This window comes from Ruditapes philippinarum, unplaced genomic scaffold (genome assembly GCF_026571515.1).
Source record: "Ruditapes philippinarum isolate M1 unplaced genomic scaffold, ASM2657151v2 ctg609_1_1_1_1, whole genome shotgun sequence".
NCBI lineage: Eukaryota > Metazoa > Mollusca > Bivalvia > Venerida > Veneridae > Ruditapes > Ruditapes philippinarum.
This window is the reverse complement of record NW_026853899.1, coordinates 549,710-569,581: the sequence shown is the minus strand read 5'-3', so window position 1 is coordinate 569,581 and position 19,872 is coordinate 549,710. Positions and strand designations below refer to the sequence as shown.

At 31.2% G+C, this 19,872-nt stretch overlaps 1 protein-coding gene across 8 annotated transcripts in view; it reads right to left on the bottom strand.

Moving 5' to 3' along the window:
- Positions 1–19,872, bottom strand: part of LOC132738299 (uncharacterized) — a 90,199-nt gene that overhangs the window by 22,800 nt on the left and 47,527 nt on the right. For all 8 annotated transcript variants that reach the window (XM_060725769.1, XM_060725772.1, XM_060725773.1 and 5 more), the window contains 5 exons: positions 19,251–19,412; positions 14,369–14,578; positions 5,632–5,823; positions 4,269–4,457; positions 575–733 (listed from right to left, as the gene is read on the bottom strand). In XM_060725769.1, the coding sequence (XP_060581752.1) occupies positions 575–733; positions 4,269–4,457; positions 5,632–5,823; positions 14,369–14,578; positions 19,251–19,412 (912 nt within the window). The remainder of the gene's footprint in view (positions 1–574; positions 734–4,268; positions 4,458–5,631; positions 5,824–14,368; positions 14,579–19,250; positions 19,413–19,872) is intronic.

The following is a 19,872-nucleotide window of genomic DNA, read 5'->3' as shown; positions in this document are numbered from 1 at the left end:
AAATGTTGTTTAAAAAAGTGACCACTCTTTCGGCGCGCCCCCCGTATCCAAAAGGTCAATCAGTTGGTTGCCAGAAAGGTGATGTGCCCCCTTCTGTTTGGGGGGGGGGGGGTTGAAGGGGGTTGGGCAGTAGCCCCCTCATCGCCAAGAAAAATTTGGACTTTAGAGAGGCTAAAATTGACCCCAGATCGATCATAAGGTAACGTGTAACTCACGCTGAAAAGTCCTTGACTCTATCTCAATCCATTGAGAAGTTGCAGCACTTTGAAATCAATTTTGATGGAAAAAAATAATTGCAAAATAGTGATTTCTGGCAATTTTGAGATGTCCGCTCGTTGCCATGGTAACATGAAATTTAAGACTTAGCACGTTGTTGCAAAGTCAATGGTCTAGTTAACATTTGTTTGATAAGTATTGATGCAGTTTTTAAAGTTTTAAAGCAATTTGAACTTGTAACGGGAGACTGTTCAATGAAAACAGTCATTTTTCATAAAAATGCCCATGAAGTAATGGGTATAATATTAATTATTATTCAAGTTTTATAAGTTTTATGTTACACTGAAGCTTTATTTACATCATCTGATTCTTCTTCATATGATTCTTCTTCATCTGATTTGAAAGGTAAAGACTCGTGTATTCCTTCTATTTCCTGTGCCAACTCCATCTCAACATCAAATGAACTGTTTCGTCCTTTGTCAGCCCTCTTTGTAATTATTTCTGACGGCTTTGACACCTTTCAGGAAAAAGTTACGACAATGTATATGCAAGATTCAATCCAGCTTTCGAATTTTTAATATGAAAGTTTACCTAATAGACGTTTCAAGAATTTCTATTTTGGAGCGAATATCTTTAAACTCTTTCGTGTGGACTCAACTAAAGTATTACCGGTCCAATGTAAAAACAATCATAAAATTAATAATCTTTGCTTCTTTTTCATCCCATGTTAACCCCCTTTCATTTATTTTCTCTGTTCATTTTTGGACAGGGTCTCAAGCCCGTTAAGAGAGTGATTATCTCGCCGTTTTTCCGAACCTGGTTATAAATGTCATTGGATCTGGATATGTAAAGTATCTTTTACATAATTCTTAGGCTTGGTCACAAATTTAAGATATTTGATTCATTATGAAAATGATAATTATAACAAGAACAGAACGAAATTATTTTACACTTTTATCATCAAACTTAGGTAACTGATCGACACTCCTTCAACAAAATAAGTAAATAGTACTAAATACATACAAAAAACAAATTATAAGAAATAGTGCAAGAAAATAAGTGCCCTGGAATATACTTCTGTAGAAGCGGAAACGTTCTTATATATAAGAAACTTTCATCCAAACGAACTAGAAATGTTGCGAATAGCGTATAATTGGAAACCCAAAGCAATTGATTTACACATCGATATATGCAATAGAAAGATCTAACAATTATTATTAGAGCATTTAACATTGTGTTTTGAAAAGCTTGATCATATAAAACGTCACCAACTTAAAGTTTAGAATTTTCGAAACATTTTTTTAGGAGAGTGCGATTTGAAAAGAAACAGGTGCACCAAACGTCAAAGTGATTACATCTACTGTTGTTGTTATGAATAATATTTTTAAAATTCTTAAAACAACGTGAACATAAACGCTTTATTTAAATTACCATACTTGAGAAAGTTTAGAATTAATCACATTTATCATATTTACGTCTAGAAGTTATCAAAATTCAATCTTATGATATTATGTAGTGGCGGTCTCATCATATATATATATATATATATACGAAAACCTAATATTATAAAACAAGAAATGTCGAACGACACATATGCTCCCCTTTCTAGACACACTTTATTGGTAATTTTGTTATAGAAACCTGTCATACAGGGGAACATGGAAATGTTCAGTTATGGAAAAAATGACCTACTAGTTATAACCAACAAATATGTGAAATATAAAGAGCTTGACCATTGAACTAGTGACCCAATTATGACTAATAAATAATTGTGTGAGATATGAAAACTTTGTGATACACAAATTTCAAGGTTATAAGCAGAAATAATATGTACATTCAAGGCCCCTTGACCTTTAACCTAGTTGCCCCAAAATCAATAGGAGTCATCCAATAGTTATGACCAATCAATATGAGAAATATAAGACTTGTAATACATAGTTTTCAAGATAATAAGCGGAAGCATTTAAGACCCCGGTGACTTTGACTTTTGAGCTGGTGACCCCAAAATCAATAGAGGTCATTTACTAGTCATGACCATTCACTATGTGAGATATGAAGACTTTGTGATTAATAGCTTTAAAAACAATAAGCGGAAACCATACTAACATTCAGAATACCTGTGACATTGACCTTTGACTTTGTGATTCTAAAATCGATATTGGTCATCTAATAGTTATGACCAATCAATATGAGAAATATAAGACTTTGTGATAAATAGTTTTCAAGAAATTAAGCTGAAACCATTCTGACTTTTGAAGGGAGGCATATTATTTATTTAGCAGTTGTACATATTGTATCAAATCTTTCCCCGATCTATGATGCGATGAAGTTATTTATACGTACATTGAAAATGATCTAAATATTTATTATTATCTATTATAATATATATTTAGTTCAAAGTGAAGAAAATAACAAAGGGCAATAACTCCAAAATTTGGTAAGACAAAGTTACAGTTCTTTTGCACTGCGCATCTGCGTAGGCTATTCGTTGCCAAATCCAGCCTTTGAAACTTGACAATGCATACTTCGGTTCTACTAAACAGATTAGTAAAATCTAATTGTCGATCCGAAAGTTACATACTGCACTGGTATTAAGCATTTTGATTATCTTGATTTGATAAAATGTAAGCTATAAACATGCAACTTAGATAAATTGCAAACTGTATTTATAAATGTATAACTTCAAATTTGCGACACGTAGAAATGTAAACGATAGAACGTACACAATACGTTTAATTCTGTGCATCATGACGTTAAGAATGTAACTGCATCAACTTGACACACTCAGGTTTACAACACCACACTTGCTTTTTACATTCTAACGCAATTAACATTTGTAAACGATTTTGCAACTTCCATATATGGAATTATCACGGAAATAGACTCAAGGTTACAAATGTAATAGTAAATGCTTCTCCTAGGAAAGACTAGACAGAATTTGGTCTGTATTAGTAATTAGTCGTATCAAAATCAGATATGACTTGAAAATTTGAAAGTGGTAAGGTAGCAGCTTAACTGTAAATGTTACTAATTCCTATGCAAATTGGAATACCCTCAATAAAATTTATTTGTCGTTGAATATAGTCCTATCAATAGTTTTCACTTCCTTGAAAAATATTTAACCTAAGGTCGTAAGTAGCCTGGATTTTTTTTAAATTTTTTTTTTAATTTCTCTTTCTAGGAAATGTGGTATCTACAACGTTTTAAAACTTATATGCCTTTAATCCTTTAAAGTCCGCTGATGTTGATTGTATAAAGGCATAGAATGGCAATCATGCAAGTGAATTAAGTTTTGTGAATAATTAAACACCTAAAAGGTGTGGTAAACGGAAACTACGCCGCTTCTTGTCGCCGACGGTAAATACCGAAAATAAGCGGATAAATACGTTTATTAACGATGATGTAGTGGGCGGGGAAAATGGGCGGAGCTTAATTTATCTCCTTTTGAAAAACGTGTAAAGCTGGATTAGTCTGATCCGAATCATGATGGTTCGACAATGTAAAGCTAAGAATGTAACTTCTGTTTTGTCGGCGTATACACGAACAATGAGTATTCGAACACTTGGTATTGCTACTATCAGCAAAACAGTTAATATTTTGTCGTTTAACAAATGTATTTTGTTGAAATGCATGTTTACAATGTTAAATCGGCAAACTCAATCCAAGAATGCAACATTGGAGTTTACATACAAAGAAATACAATTGTATTTTGTCCGTTAACAAACTGTTCAACTCAGGTCAACAAGGCTGGATTTTTGGCAACGAATAGCCTCCATACGCATCTACTTAGTGTGATTTATATACATTGTACTTACATAATTTTAAGTTGATGATTTTTATAGTTAGTTAGTTTATACACATTTATTTTAGTTCGATTGTGTTGGAAGTTGTAAGCTTATTGAAACATATCTTGTACTTAAAAAATTAAGATTAAAATATTGGGATCCATATTTTCAAAGTCATATTAATAAGTTAACAAAGCATATATGGTTTATTTCTAAATTTTAACAGAAAAGTTAACATTATTTTGAATTATATTTTACAAATTCTACCTGCTTATCATCATTATCGTTATGGACATCTTCCTCCTCCTCATCATTTGAGCTTGTCGGATGTTTTTTATGTCTTACTTTGCGTTGCTGCGCTTTTTCCGCCAGTTTTCCTAATTTGTTAGCAAATCTTCGATTAAAGCGAGATATTTTTTTAACCCTAGCATTACGTGATCTAGATTGGTAGGATTCCTATAAAAATCAAAATTAGTAAGTTAATCAAATTAACACTTAAAATGGGTTATAAAGTCAAAGTATTCAACATATGTTTTTGTCCCCGCCCCTTTAAATTGTAAGTGTGACCCTAAGTATTTTATGAAATTAAAAAAATATCTGATGTTTTAGCGAGAAATCTTTTTGCAAGAAACACTGATTTATTATAATTTATAACCTTTACAAACCCAAAAGAGATTCATGAAAACAGTTCAAAATGTTCTAAAACGCATTGTGAATGAAACTTACACTCTTTAAATATTATAGTTGACACTTGCAGTTTATATCTGATATGCATGAAATCGTTCTTTCAAAACTAGTTGCACATTTATGAGGTTTTATTTCGCTAATGTTAATAACCTTTTGAATCACAACTTCCTCTCATTTACTTAGAGGGCAGTGAATAGGTTGTGTTATACTTTGTTGGCTTAACTATGTATAAGGTGCCAAGGTTATTAGATTAACACCAATACTCGGAAAAATGTCGATATAATATTTCAACAGTTACATAAGTGAAAACAGAAGTTCTATACCTAAAAAAATCATATTTCAAAATCTGGATGGTCACTTCTCTTTATTTCATGAATATATAAGGAAACCACATTTTAAGTGACAAACATTTAAGGTTTTCTTAACCTATCCACTTCCTGATTTATCAAAATTTATAAGACCTTTTTCAATTCATCAATTTGTTTTTCATGTATGCTTTTCTTTTTTTTTTCATTTCAAAACTATGTATACCAACTTATTAAGTTAGATGAAGTTGGAATAAGAATATCTTTTCCTTAACCGATGAAACATATTTGTTGTTATAACTGATAAAACATAGCCGTTGTTATTGTTCTACATAAATGAATCAAAAGTTAAACACAAATCAAATTTTGGTTTCAGACAAGATGAAAAACTTTTGATATGTTTTGTATTTGTGTCGAATATATGATAAAAAGTTTTATTTTGAAAAGTTTGCAGTGACATTTGAAACATTGTCAGTTATAGATCTTATATTTTAAAAGTTAAGATTTAACATATTGGGTTCGATATTTTCAAAGTTCTATTTACAATTTGAAGAAAGCATAGATGATTCAGTTATTCGCCACACTCTTAAATTTCAACAGAGAAGTAAACATTCTAAATTATATTTTACAACTTCTACCTGCTCATCATCGTCGTCATCATCGTCGTCGTCATCATCATCATCATCGTTTGAGCTTGTCAGATGACTTCCATGTGTTTTCTTGCGTGGCTGCACCCGCCCTGGGAGTTCTCCAAATTTGTTAGCAAATCTTCGGTTAAAGCGAGAAAGCTTTCCTACCCTATCAGCAACTGTTTTTGATTGCGGAGATTGCTATAAAAAGTAAAATTAGTAAGTTTACCACATTGACACATAAAATGTTTTATAAAAACAAAGTATTCAAGAAATGTTTTTGTTTCCCCTTTAAATATAAGTGTGACCCTAAGTACCTCCAGAAATTAAGAAATATCTGATGTTTTAGCGAGAGTTCTTGTTGCAACAAACAGTCATCTGTTATGTTTTATAACCTTAACAAACCCAGAAAGAGATCCATGAACACAGTTCCAAATGTTCTACAACGCATTGTGAATGCAGCTAACACTCTAAAAACAATTGACATTGGCAGTTTATATTTGATATGCATAAACTCGTTCTTTCATAATATGTCGTACATTCGTCAGGGTTTCATTTCGCTGAATGTCGCGTTTTGTTTCATAACTTCCTCCCATTCACTTAGAGAGCAGTAAATATGTTGTTTTAACTTTGTTTATAACCTAAACTTGGTTTAACAAAAACTCAAACATCTTTTCTATTCCATGAAAAATATATGGTTTGGTAACTTTAAGTCATTTACAAAGAAAGCAGACGAGTGTTAATTTTTTAAAAATGTTAATTCATATTCAAGTTTTATAAGTTCTATGTAACAATTTAGCTCTATATATATCTTTTCTTCATCATCTGATTCGACGGAATTTCGTCTTCGCGCTTTTTCCTGTGACTGACATGTCTCAACAGCAAATTGACTTTGTTGTTCTTTAAAAAGTTTTCAAGTCCTCTCCATGATTATTTCTGACGGATTAGACACTTTCCAGGAAAAAGTCATAAAAAGCTTTTAATCAAGATTTCGTTTTTTTTTATAAATATGAAATTTTACCTAATACATGTTTCAAGTATTTCTACTTTGGAGTTAAAACCGTCCTCAAGAGTTACGACATCGCCGTTTTTCCGAACCTGCTTATAGGACAAGTTTCGTTTCAAAAGCAAATTATGGTACTATGATGTTTTAGAATCGTTATCATTTTTGTCATCTTTTGAGATTATCGCATAATTACAGATCTATTATTTTGATCAGTTAATTCATCTGAGTTATAAATAAAACATTGTCAAAATATTCTGAATCAAAGTAGCTTTTACATAACTTTTGGGCCGGGTTACAAATTCAAGAAAATATATATTAAATAGGGATGGCAACGAATACCAAAATCAATACTCGAGTACTCGGTCATTTTTCCGATCGAGTACTCGGTTACTCGGATGATTTCCAATGATCCTTAAAGTTTTATCACAAAATATCAACACCGTCTGCATGCTACTTTCGTTTTCTATTTCAATTCATAGAATTCGTAACTATAAATAGGACTGCAAAATATAAACATAAGAAATGTCAATGACAGCATTTATTATATACCTACACATTTTCTCCCTAAAATACAGGATGTACTTGAAGCGCAAATACGCTCTAACGGATAGAAAATTCCGTATAATGTTAGTGACAAATACGGTACCATATATGGAAGTGTTGGACTATTTTTGACGTTGGTTCCGATCTTAGTTGTGTATAAACGTAGCATTTGGAAACGGAAATCAAAATTATAAAAGGCGTGGCCGGTTTTGCAAAAATTACGTATTCATCCGTCGGTCATAAATTTATTTCTTGACAGCTACATTTCGTTTTCTGAAATTTCTTATAGAATTGTAGTATAATGAAAATCATTTATAATTCAAACTAAAAGGTATATAATAAAAGTAAAATTATGTTGTAGTAGCTTTCTGAGCCTATGCATTTTTCTACTCGCAATGTTGGAAAATTGATATTTCGCTCGACCTTCGGTCTCGCGAGATATCCATTTTTCCACCGCTGCTCGTAGCAAAATACAAAACTACAACATATAATATTCCATATATATTTACGTTTTTATAATTAACAAATTTCGGCTACAAACTGTCTAATATTTAAAGGTGATTAAATATAATAAGAGGCCGAATGACGTAAACGACAAAGGACTGTGTTCAATCCCATACGCGTGTCAAACTGCTGATCGCCTCGTTAAATTTACGATATCATTTTCACACCTCTGCAAGGATGTTTTGATTGCATTTATCAAGTATTTATACAGATACGTGTACATTTCCGAATTTCTGAACTAATCTTTCTAAATCGCAAAAAAGTAGAAATTAAATATTTTTTTCCGAGTAATCGAATATCAATTTTGTTAACCGGTATTCGGACGTTCGATCGAGTACTCGGTTAACCGGTTACTCGTTGCCATCCCTAATATTAAACATTTCATTTATTATTAAAATGATAATATTAGAACGGAACTATATTTAATTTTCATCATCAAACTTAGGCAAATGATCGATACAGTACCTTTAAATTAATTAGTGAAATTCATATTGATGGAAAATGTTTCAATACCTATATCAAATATTTCAATTTTCCCAATGGAAATAATGCAAATGTAAATGGTAATGAATGCATATATATAATACTGTTGTTGTGATTTTTTAAATGTTAACAACATAAACATCAACTTTTTTTGTAAATTGCACACTTCAGAAAATTTAAAATCAATCACATCATATTCACGTCTAGAAGTTGTCAAAATGCAATCTTATGATATAACGTAGTGGCGGTCTAATCACATATACATTGTATATATAAAACATCCAGAAAAATAGCTGTTAAATGGCGAAGAATGACAAAGACTATCAAGTATGTTTGAAATTTGATACGTTCTTTTACATAATAAATTATATTTATTATTGGTACACATTGTACCAAAACATTCCCCAATCTATGATAGGTAAGATGAATTATTTTATACGCACAATTGAAAATGATACAAATATATTCACTAACACAGGAAAAGTTCCATTACTGCAGAAATTATTTCGTGCTCTGGCCAGAAAAGTGATTATATTTAAGTAGATAGATATATAGGGCAAACAGACTTTTATACTGGTTAACCATACTTAACCTTGACTAATGAATAATATCAGAAGAAAAATCCACAGGCGTTTTTTTTTAAAACATTTAAAAAGAAATTTCAAATCCCCAAATACGGTCTCAGACTCTTAGGGAAGCTCCTTTAAATTCACTTAATTAGATCAGTTTATCACAAAGGAGAAACTAATGTCCGCCGCCAAGAAACTCGGTTGTAATAAAAGTGTCCTTTAGAAAATATCTTATTTGATATTTTAAAGAAAGTATATTTGTAACGGTTCAAATGCACAAATGTGTAACAATATTTCTAATACAAACTTTCAAGGTCTTAACTCCTAACTGGTCTATAGAAGTAATAATACAAATATATAACAAGAGCAACCAGTTATCACATGTATCGCCTAATGATAGCCAATTGTATGTTGCAGCTTCTATGTAGAAGAAGAAACAAAAATATCTTAGGTGATCAATAAACGAGTGTTTTTTGGTATGGTTTAACATAGCATCAACACAATATATGTCACACGGCGACTATTCATCTTTACTGGTTGAGGACCTCAGGTACCCTCTCCTTATACATAATTCAAGACAAAACGGCTACTTGAGTAGAACAACCGACGTTTCGTAAGCTTACTGAATAATTGAAACACAAAATATATTGGGAATCAGCAAAGCAAGAAGATCTTTGTGAGAGAGCATACGTTTTGTCAAGTAACTCACGAGAACAGAGACGAATTCAATTCCATTTTGGTGGCATTTGGCATCTATTTGAAGGCCGACACTTGCCACTTTCATTAATGACATACATAATTAATAGACTGAATTATTTCTGTTTCTTTTTCAATATGTGTACGTCTTTGATTCACTTTATTTGAAAAGTTTTGAAAAGCATACATATTTGTAAAATTTACTTATTAAACGCTGTAGGCTTTTCTGTTAAATTTATCTACAGTGCAAACTCTATGGCTACTTTTGGGTAACATGCATGACAAAAATGCTCTGTAATCCGGACAGCAATCTAAGTGTCACATTTCTGTGTGTTTTTTTCATGTGGATGAGTTGGTGTGTCGGGGCCTACGTCTTGTGAACGTTGCCTTTACCTTGTTTGATCTTTATTGTTGTTCTTTTTTTAAAAACATAATAACATAATCCCGTCAGGTGACATGTTCAATAACTAGTTAATGGTCACCTGCTTAATCTGTGCAGGTGTGAGAAACGCTTGTCTGACCTGTCTGTTAATTTATAATTTGCAATTGAATTTTAGCTCTTTTATCATAATTGTGTCTTTCATTTTATTAGTATGATTTAAAAAAATACAAATGTATTAAAAACACTCTTTATCAAGAAATATGCAAAAGGGTTCTTCACAAATGAGGGTAATTTAGTTAAGGCACTTTCCAAGAGTGAATGTCACTTATAAAGGTAAATGTACATTGATTAAGGCATAGGCAAGATGGCTTCCACGACATCTAACATCAGTGAAAGCGTAGTGGATTATCTATGATGTCACATTTAAACTGATTTCTATGTACACGTACTATATGATTTCAATGAATTTTCCAATCATGCCCCGATGTCATTTGTCATTATTATTCAAAATCAACTCTTTTCCATATACGATAAAAAGGGGGTGTACGATTTTTATATGAATGGAAACAATCACGAAATAATGCATTTATAAATAACGTATCATATGATATATAAAACATAAAAACGATTTCATTAGAGCAAGTAAATAAAGGATAAAGTACCGACACATTAACTAGGACTGCCACGATTTTATTTTTAAATAATAAAGGCAATCAGTATTTTGAAGCAGTTACACGCAATAGTTATTTTCTGCATTATGTCTAAGATTTGAAAAGTGGTTTTGCGAGAAATGTAAAACAAAATAGATAAATATCTGGATGGTCCATTTCCTTTAATCTTCAATGATAAGTTGACAAACTGAACCGGTTTTCTCAAACCACCCACTTACTGTTTTATAAAATCTGACAATTCCTTTTTAATAAATCAATTTGTTTTTCAGGTATGCTTTTCTTTGGTCTGTTTCTTTTCATTTCAAAACTATGTTTTACCACTTCTAAAGTTATTTAAAGATAAAATTAGTAAGATAAAGACTGATATTTTACCGATGAAAATAAACTTGCTGTTATTGTTCTACAAAACCGATGCAAAAATTATACTTTAATTTTGTTTTCTAACAAGATGGGGGTAAACATGTATTGTATTTGTGTAAAAAGTTTCATAAAGCTGAATAATGTAAAGTTTCAAGTGACTTTTGAAACATTGTCAATTTTACATATACCTTTAAACTAAAAATAATATAACAGGATCGATATTTTCAAAGTCATTTCTATAGATTCAGGAGAGCATAGATGATTTATTTATTCGTTACCCTCTTTGATGTAGTTATTTATAGGCACATTGAAAATGATATAATTGTATTCACTTACACATGTAAAGTTTTTATTACTGGAGACATTAATTCGCGCATTGGCCAGAAAACTGGTCTCCAATATTTGCCACGGACTTCTTGTGATCTTGATTTAAATTGCTTCGGTAATCGTTTTCTTGACCTAGGAAACTTTACCAGTTTTCTGGTAGTTATTGTTAGTTTGCTAACAGATAAAGACATAGGCAAATTGGCTTCCAAGACATCTAACGGGGAAACCGTGGTTGATTATCTAGTTACCCTAACATTTAAACTTCCAAGATTTTAACCGATTTTTATGTGCATGATTTCAATGACTTTTCTCAACATGTACCTATGACATTCTCATTCAAAAGTAATTCGATTCGATATACAATAAAACGGAAGTCCGTGATTTCACTATTTAAATGGAAACCATCAAAAAGGGAACACATTTATAAATGTCGTATCATATGATGTAAATAACATAGGAACGGTTTAAAAAGAACAAATAAATAATAGAGACAATACAGACACAATAAACAAGACTTCCTTTTTTAATGATAAAGGCAAGTAGTATTTTGAAACTGTAGCACGGAATAGTTATTTTCGGTATAATGACTCAAATATGAAAGGGCGCTTTAGTGACTGTCAATCTAACAGAAAATGATAATTTTAGACAATTTATAACTATTATTTAGAAAAAAAATCCCGAAAGTAATAGAAATATCCTTAAAGTAAAGAAACAAGGTAACAAAATCAATTGTAACAAGCATAAAAGAATCTGACATAAAAATGTTGGTAAAAATGAATGAATGATATGAGAAAACCACGGGAGTTTTGGAAAACATTAAAAAAGAAATCTTCAAATCGAAAAGGTGAAAAAATGACCGTTGAAGAATTTGTGATGATTTAAAATTTTGATTCAAATACAATAATAAGTAAGAAAAAAATGTAATATTATCGCAGGTTGATAAAACTTCAAACTCTTTTGGAAACTCCTTCACTGAGCTAGATTCAATCAATCACGAAGGAGAAAATAATGTCCACCACCAAGAAACTCGGTTAAAGTACGGTGTCATCATTAGACAATATCTTATATTCATATTTCAAAGAGATTATATTTGTAACGGTATGTTCAATTGAACTATTGTTTACCATAAATTAATTACAAAAGACGTGAACTCCAATGCCGGGCGAGTAAGACACCTTTCCATAATACTTCGAGCTAAAATAGTTGATTTTGAATGACTTTAACAAAAACGTAACACAAATAATGAACTAAACCGTAAAAAGTTTGTATAGAAGAAAGGTCGTTTTTCGTAATTCGTTACGCATATCTTTTTTATGTATCATTTTGTCCTCGTATTTGTATATACGAGTAAATGTTTTGTATTTGCCTGTAAGTCTTATATTTCTCTTCACTCCGATAAGCCTATATTATGCCTATATTATTCCAATTCATCATCTTTTAATCATAACAAATAATTACTTATATTTCATTTCGACATAACTTGCATGCCGGGCCTCTGTTTTTAAAAACTTCCCGGAAAAGCCATCTCACGCATACGCACTTTGATACATATATTTCTAAGGTTTGCGCCAGAAATTGTTCCTCGTAGTTTATTAAATTATCAAGGCGTTTGTTTTATGTATTTATATGTAACTGTTGTTAATCATAATGTTTCATTTTCATGCATCTTTCCTTTTATCATTTATGTATTTCGGAGCTGTTTTATGCATTTTGATAAATATACTTCTTTATTCATTGATATCTATCTACCTACAATGATTTAAGTTGATACTTTTATAGTTATAGTTCTCACATTATGTCCCAGACAAAGTTCAAAGTGTTAAATGAACAAAGGGCAATAATTCAGAACTTTTGGAAAACAGAGTTATGGTTCTTTTGCACTGCACTTCTACCCAATAACATCTATCTACCAACGAAGTTTCTTGTTGATATCTCTTGTAGTTCGGAGTTATGTCTCGAACAAAGTTCAAGGTGTAAAAATGCACAAAGGGCAATAACTCCAAAATTTGGTAAGACAAAATTACAGTTCTTTTGCACTGCGCATCTACTAAGCCTGATTTATATACATTGTACTTACATAATTTTAAGTTGATGCCTTTTATAGTTAGTTAGTTTATAAACATTTATTTTAGTTCGATTGTTTTGGAAGGTGTAAGCTTATTGAAACATATCTTGTACTTAAAAATTAAGATTAAAATATTGGGATCCATATTTTCAAAGTCATATTAATAAGTTAACAAAGCATATATGGTTTATTTTTAAATTTTAACTGAAAAGTTAACATTTTCCTGAATTATATTTTACAATTTCTACCTGCTTATCATGATACACTTGCAGTTTATATCTGATATGCACGAAATCGTTCTTTCAAAACTAGTTGCACATTTATGAGGTTTTATTTCGCTAATGTTAATAACCTTTTGAATCATAACTTCCTCTCATTTACTTAGAGGGCAGTGAATAGGTTGTGTTATACTTTGTTGGCTTAACTATGTATAAGGTGCCAAGGTTATTAGATTAACACCAATACTCGAACAAATGTCGATATAATATTTCAACAGTTACATAAGTGAAAACAGAAGTTTTATAACTAAAAAAATCATATTTCAAAATCCGGATCGTCACTTCTCTTTATTTCATGAATATATAAGGAAACCACATTTTAAGTGACAGACATTAAAGGTTTTCTTAACCCACCCACTTCCTGTTTTATCAAATTTTATAAGATCTTTTTCAATTCATCAATTTGTTTTTCATGTATGCTTTTCTTTTTTTTCATTTCAAAACTATGTATAACAACTTATTAAGTTAGATGAAGTTGGAATAAGAATATCTTTTCCTTAACCGATGAAACATATTTGTTGTTACAACTGATAAAACATAGCCGTTGTTATTGTTCTACATAAATGAATCAAACGTTAAACATAAATCAAATTTTGGTTTCAGACAAGAAAAACTTTTGATATGTTTTGTATTTGTGTCGAATATATGATAAAAAGTTTTATTTTGAAAAGTTTGCAGTGACATTTGAAACATTGTCAGTTATATATCATATATTTTAAAAGTTAAGATTTAACATATTGGGTTCGATATTTTCAAAGTTCTATTTACAATTTGAAGAAAGCATAGATGATTCAGTTATTCGCCATACTCTTAAATTTCAACAGAGAAGTAAACATTCTAAATTATATTTTACAACTTCTACCTGCTCATCATCGTCGTCATCATCGTCGTCGTCATCATCATCGTCGTCGTCATCATCATCGTCATCGTTTGAGCTTGTCAGATGACTTCCATGTGTTTTCTTGCGTGGCTGCACCCGCTCCGGGAGTTCTCCAAATTTGTTAGCAAATCTTCGGTTAAAGCGAGAAAGCTTTCCTACCCTATCAGCAACTGTTTTTGATTGCGGAGATTGCTATAAAAAGTAAAATTAGTAAGTTTACCACATTGACACATAAAATGTTTTATAAAAACAAAGTATTCAAGAAATGTTTTTGTTTCCCCTTTAAATATAAGTGTGACCCTAAGTACCTCCAGAAATTAAGAAATATCTGATGTTTTAGCGAGAGTTCTTGTTGCAACAAACAGTCATCTGTTATGTTTTATAACCTTAAAGAACCCAGAAAGAGATTCATGAACACAGTTCCAAATGTTCTACAACGCATTGTGAATGCAACTCACACTCTAAAAACAATTGACATTGGCAGTTTATATTTGATATGCATAAACTCGTTCTTTCATAATTTGTCGTACATTCGTCAGGGTTTCATTTCGCTGAATGTCGCATTTTGTTTCATTACCTCCTCCCATTCACTTAGAGAGCAGTAAATATGTTGTTTTAACTTTGTTTATAACCTAAACTTGGTTTAACAAAATTCAAACATCTTTTCTATTCCATGAAAAATATATGATTTGGTAACTTTAAGTCATTTACAAAGAAAGCAGACGAGTGTTAATTTTTTAAAAATGTTAATTCATGTTCAAGTTTTATAAGTTCTATGTAACAATTTAGCTTTATTTATATCTTTTCTTCATCATCTGATTCGACGGAATTGCGTCTTCGCGCTTTTTCCTGTGACTGAAAAGTCTCAACAGCAAATTGATTCTGTTGTTCTTTAAAAAGTTTTCAAGTCCTCTCCATGATTATTTCTGACGGATTGGACACCTTCCAGGAAAAAGTCATAAAAAGTTTTTAATCAAGGTTTCGTTTTTTTTTTATAAAATTTAATATGAAATTTTACCTAATACATGTTTCAAGTATTTCTACTTTGGAGTTAAAATCGTCCTCAAGAGTTACGACATCGCCGTTTTTCCGAACTTGCTTATAGGACAAGTTTCGTTTCAAAAGCAAATTATGGTACTATGATGTTTTAGAATCGTTATCATTTTTTGTCATCTTAAGAGATTATCGCATAATTACAGATCTATTATTTTGATCAGTTAATTCATCTGAGTTAAAAATAAAACATTGTCAAAATATTCTGAATCAAAGTAGCTTTTACATAACTTTTGGGCCGGGTTACAAATTCAAGAAAATATATATTAAACATTTCATTTATTATTAAAATGATAATATTAGAACGGAACTATATTTAATTTTCATCATCAAACTTAGGCAAATGATCGATACAGTACCCTTAAATTAATAAGTGAAATTCATATTGATGGAAAATGTTTCAATACCTATATCAAATATTTCAATTTTCCCAATGGAAATAATGCAAATGTAAATGGTAATGAATGCATATATATAATACTGTTGTTGTGATTTTTTAAATGTTAACAACATAAACATCAACTTTTTTTGTAAATTGCACACTTCAGAAAATCAATCACATCATATTCACGTCTAGAAGTTGTCAAAATGCAACCTTATGATATAACGTAGTGGCGGTCTAATCACATATACATTGTATATATAAAACATCCAGAAAAATAGCTCTTAAATGGCGAAGAATGACAAAGACTGTCAAGTATGTTTGAAATTTGATACGTTCTTTTACATAATAAATTATATTTATTATTGGTACACATTGTACCAAAAAATTCCCCGATCTATGATAGGTAAGATGAATGATTTTATACGCACAATTGAAAATGATACAAATATATTCACTAACACATGAAAAGTTCCATTACTGCAGAAATTATTTCGTGCTTTGGCCAGAAAAGTGATTATATTTAAGTAGATAGATATATAGGGCAAACAGACTTTTATACTAGTTAACCATACTTAACCTTGACTAATGAATAATATCAGAAGAAAAATCCACAGGCGTTTTTTTTGAAAACATTTAAAAAGAAATTTCAAATCCCCAAATACGGTCTCAGACTCTTAGGGAAGCTCCTTTAAATTCACTTAATTAGATCAGTTTATCACAAAGGAGAAACTAATGTCCGCCGCCAAGAAACTCGGTTGTAATAAAAGTGTCCTTTAGAAAATATCTTATTTGATATTTTAAAGAAAGCATATTTGTAACGGTTCAAATGCACAAATGTGTAACAATATTTCTAATACAAACTTTCAAGGTCTTAACTCCTCTGGTCTATAGAAGTAATAATACAAATATATAACAAGAGCAACCAGTTATCACATGTATCGCCTAATGATAGCCAATTGCATGTTGCAGCTTATATGTAGCAGAAGAAACAAAAATATCTTAGGTGATCAATAAACGAGTGTTTTTTGGTATGGTTTAACATCGCATCAACACAATATATGTCACACGGCGACTATTCATCTTTACTGGTTGAAGACCTCAGGTACCCCCTCCTTATACATAATTCAAGACAAAACGGCCACTTGAGTAGAACAACCGACGTTTCGTAAGCTAACTGGATAATTGAAACACAAAATATATTGGGAATCAGCAAAGCAAGAAGATCTTTGTGAGAGAGCATACGTTTTGTCAAGTAACTCACGAGAACAGAGACGAATTCAATTCCATTTTGGTGGCATTTGGCATCTATTTGAAGGCCGACACTTGTCACTTTCATTAAAGACATACATAATTAATAGACTGAATTATTTCTGTTTCTTTTTCAATATGTGTACGTCTTTGATTCACTTTTCTTTTTAAGTTTTGAAAAGCATACATATTTGTAAAATTTACTTATTAAACGCTGTAGGCTTTTCTGTTAAATTTATCTACAGTGCAAACTCTATGGCTACTTTTGGTAAACATGCATGACAAAAATACTCTGTAATCCGGACAGCAATCTACGTGTTACATTTCTGTGTGTTTTTTTTCATGTGGATGAGTTGGTGTGTCGGGGCCTACGTCTTGTGAACGTTGCCTTTACCTTGTTTGATCTTTATTGTTGTTCTTTTTTTAAAAACATAATAACATAATCCCGTCAGGTGACATGTTCAATAACTAGTTAATGGTCACCTGCTTAATCTGTGCAGGTGTGAGAAACGCTTGTCTGACCTGTCTGTTAATTTATAATTGGCAATTAAATTTTAGCTCTTTTATCATAATTGTGTCTTTCATTTTATTAGTATGATTTAAAAAATACAAATGTATTAAAAACACTCTTTATCAAGAAATATGCAAAAGAGTTCTTCACAAATGAGGGTAATTTAGTTAAGGCACTTTCCAAGAGTGAATGTCACTAATATTCAATTACAAGGTTAAAACAGAAAATAAGCGAAGGTTGAAGATAATATATATTAAAGGTGAAGGACAATAATAAAGTAAGTGTCACAAAGGCGCCAAGGTGACTTGAATAACACCCATATTCGTACAAAATAGATAGATACAGAATCCCTAAAGAAAGCCCAACACGGCAAAAATGAAAATGTTGCAGGCTCAGTTTGATTGAGCCTGTTCATGTACGGTACTGGAAAGTGCAAGTTACCGTCCACGCCCCCTAGCACCGGCTTAAGCAGAACTCAAAATTTAACATGAAATTGTAAAATTTTGAATTTAGAAACATCTGCAGATGTGTTCATACGGCGGTTATCATGGAACCTTCAATGTGACACAATAGTGCCATTCCTTGAAAAGCGGCGTATGGTCCCCAAGTAATAGAAAGTTTTTGCCCTAAACAATGGGCGGAACTAAATAAATTTGAATTTTGAAAGGGGATCGGAAGTTATAAAGCCTGCTTATCATAGATGAGACGTCAAAAGACAAATTTTAAAAGCAGGCAACATATCCCAAGGGTGATTCAACATAATTCAAGAAGGAATTTTGGAACCACCCAACTAGAAAATGCCAAAAAGTTGAAACTTTAAATACCACAGCACAACACTGAAGTCATACTGAACGATCTTCAAGGATCGAAAATATAACATCATTGATTAAATGTACGGGGAAACTTTTTACAGCCGCCACACGGCACAAATAACACGGATGTGATCATTAAATAGATAAATACAGAATTCCTAAAGAAAGCCCAACACGGCAAAATTGAAAATGTTGCAGGCTCGGTTTGATTGAGCCTGTTCATGGTCGGTACTGGAAAGTGCAAGTTACCGTCCACGCCCACTAGCACGATAAAAGTCGATATAAAAATCCAATTGTTACCTATGTAAAACACAACTAAAAGGTTTTATATTTTCAAAGCTGGAGGGCCGGTTTTCCAAATCCACTCACTTCCAGTTTTATAAAATTCCTATTTCAATTCATCAATTTGTTTTTCATGTATTCTTTCATATTGTTCTGTTTCTTTTTATTTCAAATTTATGTTTAAACACTTCTAAAGTAAGATAAATATGAAATAAGTAAAACTGTTCTTTTACTGATGAAAACAAACTTTTATTGTTCTACATAACTGATGCAAATGTTATACTTTATGTTGTTTTCTAACAAGATGGGGGTAAAATTGTATTGTACTTGTGTCAAGATTTTGATAAAGCTTAATAATGTAAAGATTTACATTGTCAGCTATACATTTCATACGTTAAAACTAACAAGTTACATATCAGGATTGATATTTTTAAAGTCATTTATATATATATAATATATATAATATATTTTATATAGTTTCTGGAAAGCATAGATGATTTATATATTCGTTATACTCTTTGAAATTACAACAGAGAAGTAAATTTATTCTAAGCTATATTTAACAATTTCTACCTGCTCATCATCATCTGTATCAGCTGAGCTTGTCAGATTTCTTTTATGTGCTTTCTTGCGTGGCCGCTCTAGCTCCTTGAGCTCTCCACTTTTTTCAAGAATATATATTCTTCGATATAAGCGAGATAGCGCTCTTTCCCTCTCAGCAGCAGTCCAATATCGCTATTTAAGTAAAATCAGAAAGTGATCTCCTTTGACACTTAAAATGAATTATAAAGTCAAAAAATTCAATAATTGTTTTTGTCTACTCTTAATTTTTTTTAAATTTATAGTGTACGTTATGTAATTCAGACATACTTGATGTTTTTGCGAGGGTTCTTGTTGCAACAATCCGTGATCTGATATATTTTTATAACCTATACAATCCAAAAAGGGAATCATTACAACCGTTTCAAATGTTCGTGCACGAATTGCGGATGTAACTAACACACTAACAGATATCATGAATTGTATTCATTACGTTGTTATTATGTTTCTTTCATAACTTCCTCTCATTTACTTAGACGGCACTGAATTTTCACTTTATACGAGTAAACTAAACTAGCAAAAATTAAATTATCTTATTCTATTCTATTAAACATAAATGGTTTAGTAACTTTTAGTCATTTACAAAGAAAGCAGT